We start from the raw sequence: 7528 nt of genomic DNA on the forward strand, positions 1-7528 counted from the left end.
CACACGAAACCATCATTGGGTCCTCTACTTCCATTTGATCCATATTCGAGTGATGATTTTCAAAATTGATCTGTGGTGCTGTGAAATTTATCAATCGCAAGCTGTTTTTCCAGTTTTATCCACGAACTACTCACCTGACATAACACCAAAGAAAAATGCAACCAGTATAATCCAAAACGTTGAAATTCTCATTTTCTTAGCAGAACTACTGTGTCGAGCACGTCAACCGGCTGAAATTCTAGCGTAACTGAGAATCCGCGACCAACTCATTTGAATCCACGTCTGTTTAGAAGTATCACGATCGTTATCAACTGAGTTTATTCAGAAATGAATGAACGCAGTATGGAAGATGTCGCGTCGTTCTAGCTTGTACTACAGTGATGGACACGTATCTATAGACTTTTAAATTTTCACTGAGTTTATTATTTTTTTCCTTATTTACATAAAAAAACCTTCTTAACTTCTAACGCTAGAAAAAAAACTGTCCCCTAATCTCGGTGCTGTTTGTAGGGTATGTCCACCTTGTCGTCGACCTTTCGTCGAGGAGTCGGGAGCACCGGGTTGGACGGAGCACGATCCCAGGGTTGGTAGACGTTGCAGTAGCACGGTTTCCAGCTTCCGTTTACGTCCTGATGATGAGTGGCGTGGTACGGTACGTACGTTTTAACGTACACGGGATTGCCTGTTGGGAATGAAAACAAATACACTTATGCTTTTCATATTTCATATTTGGATTTAAAAATGTTGAAGGCACTCTTTGTTGGTTCACAAGGAAAAGAAAGCAAATCCCTGGAATATAAACCTTGAGGCACACACACGAAATTTCCCAAAAATGCGGAATTTGTCCAGTAAGACTAAATTCGCGGTGTAAGAAGCGTGGAAAAAATTGCCTAACTATTAAAAAAACTAACCATCGAAATGACAGTCAAAAGTTTTATAAGACCTTTTCAAATGTTAGCTTATATGTTTGAGACTCTGAATTCATCCAACTAATTCAAAATTGAATGTAATGTAGTGCAGCTACGAATTTTGAAAAAATGTGGTTTTTGCAAAATCGACGAAACGGCAATTTTTAGGACCATTCTAACATGGCGCAACCCAAGTAACAATTTTAAATCAACTAGCTATCATTTAATTTTAATGAGGTTATATGGTGGCCATTTAGTTTTAATTTCGAATCCGGTTTGATTTGATTTTATTGATCGCCATATTGAAAGAAAATGCAAAATAAGCAAAAGTGTTCTTAAATTTGCTCTTTGCAGATTTTTGAAAATCATAAGCATATTCGTGCTAGATATTATTTCACTGTTTTTCAAAAACATATTTGTTAAACCGCTGCTGAACTTGAACTATCAATTCCGAAAAAAATATTTTAAAACATTTTGAAATTCAATGAAATTCTCAATCGGCCTAAGAAATTCGGGAAAAATGCGTTTTTTTATCATAATTATCATGTTTTGAACCACCTAAACGTATAATAAATGGTTCAAAAAAAATTGTTTCGTCAGTAAATTTAATGTATACTCATATTTATTTTAAGAACTAAGCAACTTGTGCGTTTTCGAAATATTTTTAAAATCTTGTGACCATGGCTTTAAAATAACGTTTTCGTTTTTAGTCAGAGCCAAAAGACACTGTATGTGGCCAGGGCCTAATTTTTAAAACTTCATGTACCATAAACCGGGGTGACAATGACAGGATTTCAGTTTTTTTTTTTGAATATTTATCTACTGGTAAGGTTATTCTCAAGATTATTATTTTTAAAACATACTATGTCTGAAAACATTATTTTTCAATAGTATTTAAAAAAAAACAATTTCATTGATATCGATATAGTTTTCTTGTTGAAATGAGATTTAAGGTGCTTAAATTTTAATTTTATGTCAAATGTAAAATCACTTAGATTGCACTATATTATAGTTTTTAATAAAAAAAATATTTACATTAAATTTATAAACTTTTCAACAAAATATATTAAATTTTAGGTAAAATTTCAAAAAGTCAGACTTTTGCCTGAAATTTATTAAAACTAGTTTTATATATAAAATAAATGACTAAAATTGCATTTTGACTGAACTGAATTCATGCACATATCGAAAAAAATCTCATTTTATATAATATTTGTTCTACTGAAATGCCTATAAATTTTGAGATTTTTTTGAAATTATGTTTCAAAAACACATACTACTTATTATTGACGAACTTATTTTACCTTCTCCTTTCGTGTTCATTTGAGAAATCCTGACAGTTTGAGAATATAAAAATAATGCTATTGATCAACATTTTCTAAATTCTGATTAACTTTTTTCTTAAACCTTCAAAATTATTTGAAAACGTCAGTATGATTCCATACCATTCCGTACGCATTTAATTTGTAGGGTAGGGTAGTCATCAATGAGACACTCTTGGTTTTCAACTTTCAACGATTTTTCTATTTTTTTCATCAGCATGTTTATTTTTTTTGTTAAATTTTCTTTCTTTTAATGTGTTCTAACATGGACCAAAATATGAGATCGATCCGACATCTACAGCCAGAGTTATTCAACTGTCTCATTGTAGACGCACTTGGCAGGAACAATGAGACAGCTAGGGAACAATGAGACACTCTATGAAAATCAATACTTTTCTTGTAAAACATCATGTTTTTGTATTGTTCCATAGCAGGAGACTTGCCTTGAACATTTTAGAGCAATTTTACCAACATGAAAGTTTAATTAACAAAAGTTATACTAAAAAGTATTTAAATTTTGTTCAATTCATATGTTTACACCAAATAACTTTGTATTTTTGGTTAAATGAGGTAAAAACTCTAGAAATATGGCAAAAATCACTTTCAATTCATGTTTTGGAAGATTTCCATAGATTTTGAAAAGTTTAATGAAGAAAAATCGAAGTGTCTCATTGTTACCAATGGACTGAAATGAGTGGGGAACAATGAGACAGCCCTGGATTCTGGGTATATTCTTAATTTTGGCCAAAACTAATGAAAGGACATTGTAGCCCAACTCAATCCCTATGGAACGTCGAAAGAAATTTGAAGAAATATTAGTTTTGGTGTAAATGGCAGCCTACGAGCGAAAAAGTATTTTTTTTGTCCAAAATTTACTTTTACAAACCAAAATTAAACATTTATGAATAACTTTGTAAGGGAGCGTCCATAACCAAAGCCACTATTATGGCAGACGTGTATCCAGTAGATACACCTTTCCCCCAAATATGAGCCTGATTGGTTGAAACTACGACTTGTGAGAGCCATTTTATCATTGTTCCCCGTGTCTCATTGATGACTACTCTACCCTACTCTTCATTTCGCGGAAAAATCTCAAATTTATCAAAGTCACCCCAGTTTACAGTGTGTTAACAAACTTAACAACATTTTCATCTATAATATTGGAGTTACGTAGTTTTTTAGCCTTTTCATTAATTTCAATTAAATTCGTTGTAATTTAAGCATAACAATATTTTTCGAAATATATCGTTTACCGAAACGGTTTATTCATGTAAATTATTACAGAAAAGTACAATTTCATCATATTGATTTCAACTTGTTCAAGAATTCATTTTACTAATCAGTAATTATTCGATTTGATCACATAAGATTATAGATGACACAGATCAAAAATTGAACATTCAGATTGTTTGTTTCAAATGCATCCGGCAATGAAGTATTATACTCTCTAAAATACTAACCTCTAAAATCATAATCGATCCTCCGCAAGTACGGTCTCTCGGTAGTCCACACACCGACTGGCTGAAATCGGTTCCATCCTTCATGAGGTCCTGGCGGCTTGCGGTCATCCGTTCTATGTCCGTATGTGACGACCGGTGGCCTTACTGTCACAATCGGTCTGTTATCATTCACATCATTTGGCGAAATTGGCTTTGTAGGTTTTCCCTTAGTCGGAATACCTCCCATCCCTTTGAACACTGGCACACTGGCATTATCATCGTCCACACCTCCCTTGCCATCTTTTCTTCCCCCACTAGATGGTCCATCCTTTTTTCCGGTATCTATTTTTCCATCAACGGTGTTTGTTTCATTGATGGACTCCTCGGATATTTCGATCGTAATGTCGGTGCGCACTCCAACGGTCTGCCGTTCGACCGATTCCGAGCCCGAACTGCCGGAACTCCCCGAACTACTATCGTCACTTTCCGGCTGCGCAACACGTTTCAACTTCGAAGTATCGACCGTCACCTGGATTTTCGGGTAGTTCTTGTACACACTCACAAAACCATTATCATCGTTCAAATCTTCCGCTTCGGTAAAGTCCAGATTCGGCGAAGGATTCACCGCTTCAACCCGCGCAAGGATCAACGCCACCAAACACAATCGCAACGCAACTCCCGAAACCGCCCACATGATTGCTCATCAACGAGAAGTGACGAACCCCGAGAGAAGATCTCCTGCCGCGTCAAGCGACGAACTGCGACTGGCGTGGGCTCAACGATCGAAATTAGCTAAATTGATTCGCATGTCTGGCGTAGTTGACCGAGTCGGTGGCAGAGGTGGTTGTCAGCGGTCAGCGTGCGACTTGTTCATTGCTCTGAGACTTTGCTGGAAGTCTCCGGAGCTAATCGCGAAATTTCACGGTCAGGTTTACTGATGGGATCAAAATAAACCGGGGGGAATTAAAGGGATGTCGTGAGTTTTGTTTCTCTGTTTGGCGAATTCAGTAGTCATTCGATGCAATAAGTGATCAATTTGTGAACAAGTTATTTTTTCAATCAGAATTTACATAAAAAGCTAGCCATCCTGTATGATTTCACAAAGTTTTTTTTTTACAAATTTAGGTGCCATACTCGGCAATCTGAATTCCGAAAATGGATTTTTGGCTAAATAACCATACCGAAGTACAGTACACATTTTTAAACCATTTAAAAAATATGTTTGACGGACGAGTTGGTTTCGACCAAGATTTTTTTTTAAATCAAAAAGAAAGGAATTGAAGACACGTATTTTTTGTCCAAAATAATTTGTTGATGTAGGTTGTAACAAATTGGTCATTTTTCAAGTTTTTTTTTCTAATTTGTTAAAAAAAACTTTCGACACAGCTTATAACACACATCTAGAGTCTTTTTTGGAAAGGTCCTATAAGCTATTGTGTTTCATATGTTTATAGGACCTTTTCAGAGAAAACTGTAGATAAGCCACAAACTTTTATTTGTAGGTACCGTAAAACGGGGTGACTTTGATAGGTTTGCGATTTTTCCGCAAAATGAAGAGTACAATTAAAATACGTAAGGAATGGTTCAGAAACATACTGACCGTGGTAGAGAAGTGTTCAAAGTACCTCAAGAAGAACTTTTCATAATTTTTTGAAAGGTTTATAAAGTTAGTTTACTATAGTTAAGAAAATGTTGATGGAAGTCATTATTTTAAACTTCTCAAAGTGTCATGATTTTCTCAATGATCATGATTTTCAATCGGAAAGCGAAATGCATTTTCGGATTCTTTGGACAATTTTCCACCAGGAGAAGGTTTAATAAGTTTGTAAATAATAAATATTATCTGTTTTTGAAACACAGTTTAAAAAAAACTTCAAATTTATAGGCATTTTTAGTTGAACAAATTTCATGTAAAATGTGAAAACTTGTGATTCGTGCTTCGAATTCAGTATAAAATGCAATATAAATCGATAATTTTATAAACAAAACTAGTTTTAACAAATTTCAGGCAAAATTCCGACTTTTTAACAATTTTACCTAAAATTTATATGTATTTAGTTAAAAAGCTTATAAACATAGTTAACTTAACATAAACATTGATTTTTTTTCTTGCAAACTATATCAGCTACTTTAGTGATGGTACATTTAACGTACAAATAAAGTTTGAACATCTTAAATATGATTTTAACAAGAAAAACTATGACTATCAAAGTCACCCCGGAATTAAAACTAAGAATTTTTAACGTAACTATTTTTCTAAACACAATTGAAAAAACTTTTTTTCCAAAATTGTGCATGGACTTTGTGTGGCCTACCCCAGTACATGTTTTAAAAATAATAATCTTGAGAAAAACCTTACCTGTTGAAAAATATTCTAAAAACAAATTGAAATCCTATCAAAGTCACCCCGGTTTGCGGTACCGAGTTTTGATGATTTGCTCCTCCTCAGAACAATTATGTACATGGTTTTCTTGAACTCGGAATATTTTATATAAATATGTCACCTCCTAAAGTGAATGATCTTCGCGTGACGAAACAAGATTGTCCTTAGCGTCCCCAGATGTCACCTCGATGACCCTCCCTTCGGTGGCGGAAGGAAGTTGCGTGAATTTCTTGAACCATCTTCAATGAAGATGACGAATAAATCAGCGTTTGATCTTCACGACAGTCTGTTACTGTGGCCAACCTCCAGTCATTGCTAAGGTCAAGTCGTCAGCGTTGTCGTGGTGCTCTGATGTCCCATTTGTTTTTTTTTTTTGTTAAAGAAAAAGTCAAAGTGATCTTTTAACTGAAATACAATCAAACATGCATTGAAAAAAATATTTTGTATTAAACTCATTTTCGGCTAAATGATGATTGTGACAAGCGACCATAACACCAAGTGTCGGCGTCGGTGCGCAAAGGTTTTCCCCGTAGGTCGGTGGAAAATTTATGGCCGATTGTCGACAGCTGGACTGTGTGTTTTGTCTCCAACCACTTGCAATCATGACCGTAGTATCGCGGAGCAGTTTTCCAACTTGACGACGATCTTAATTCACAGATTGTCTGTGAGTAGCATGTCTCTGCGTTTGCTGCTCGGCTGGCACGGGGTGATTAATCAGGTAGCTTCAGGTGATTTACTCATTTTCAGCGATTCCATTGTTCCGTGTTGGAGGAGGGGGTCTAAGGGGTGGCGATGCATTTCCCAGCCCAACAAGTTTGCGCGATAAACTCCCAAATTGCACGCCATTTTTTGAACAAGTATCACTCCAAATAAGGCGACACGCAAAAGATGAACCACAATTGAGCTGACATTGACCTTGGAAACACTTGGCGGGCAAGTCTCACGCTAATTATCTCGGGAAAAGAATTAAAGCGTCGTACCAACTCAGAAAAGTTTACAATTAACATCCAATCTACGAAACTGGGCCCGGATGGGAGACATTGTCTGACTTTTTGGCAGAACAAACGAACTGCCCTCTATATTCGTCATAACTTTATGACCAAGAACGTGTTGGCGGTAGGATTTGCTAAGCGCTGAGTAGGATGATACGGCCATTAAGATCTAATCAGCTTAAAAAGAGCTTAATCTGAATCTGGAGGGATAATGCTAAAAGGTTACTTGACCATTCACAGCTTTGTTTCTTTGAAACACCTCAATTTATTCCAAAATGATGATTAAGATGGGTCGTTTTGTAAACGAAAATTGAAAAGGTCACGCCTTTGCTGGATAATCTTGAATGCAGAGCATTTCACTAAGATTTTGAATAAAATACTTTTGTTTAGACTTTTTTCATTTCATAAAATGATTCACCGTCATTTTTCCGGAAGAAAACTTTATGATTTTCGTTTCATATTTATTCCCTCGATTTTAGTATTT

General features: G+C 35.3%; 1 protein-coding gene across 1 annotated transcript; it reads right to left on the reverse strand.

Annotated features, from left to right (window-relative positions):
* Positions 1-395: 395 nt before the first annotated feature.
* Positions 396-4468, reverse strand: LOC120412823 (uncharacterized). Its single transcript, XM_039573430.2, has 2 exons — positions 3691-4468; positions 396-682 (listed from the first exon to the last, which is right to left on the reverse strand). Exons 1-2 carry the CDS (start codon positions 4361-4363, stop codon positions 489-491), a joined length of 867 nt encoding a protein of 288 aa, XP_039429364.1. The 5' UTR covers positions 4364-4468; the 3' UTR covers positions 396-488.
* Positions 4469-7528: the final 3060 nt, after the last annotated feature.

Source organism: Culex pipiens, chromosome 2 (genome assembly GCF_016801865.2).
Source record: "Culex pipiens pallens isolate TS chromosome 2, TS_CPP_V2, whole genome shotgun sequence".
Classification (NCBI taxonomy): Eukaryota; Metazoa; Arthropoda; class Insecta; order Diptera; family Culicidae; genus Culex; species Culex pipiens.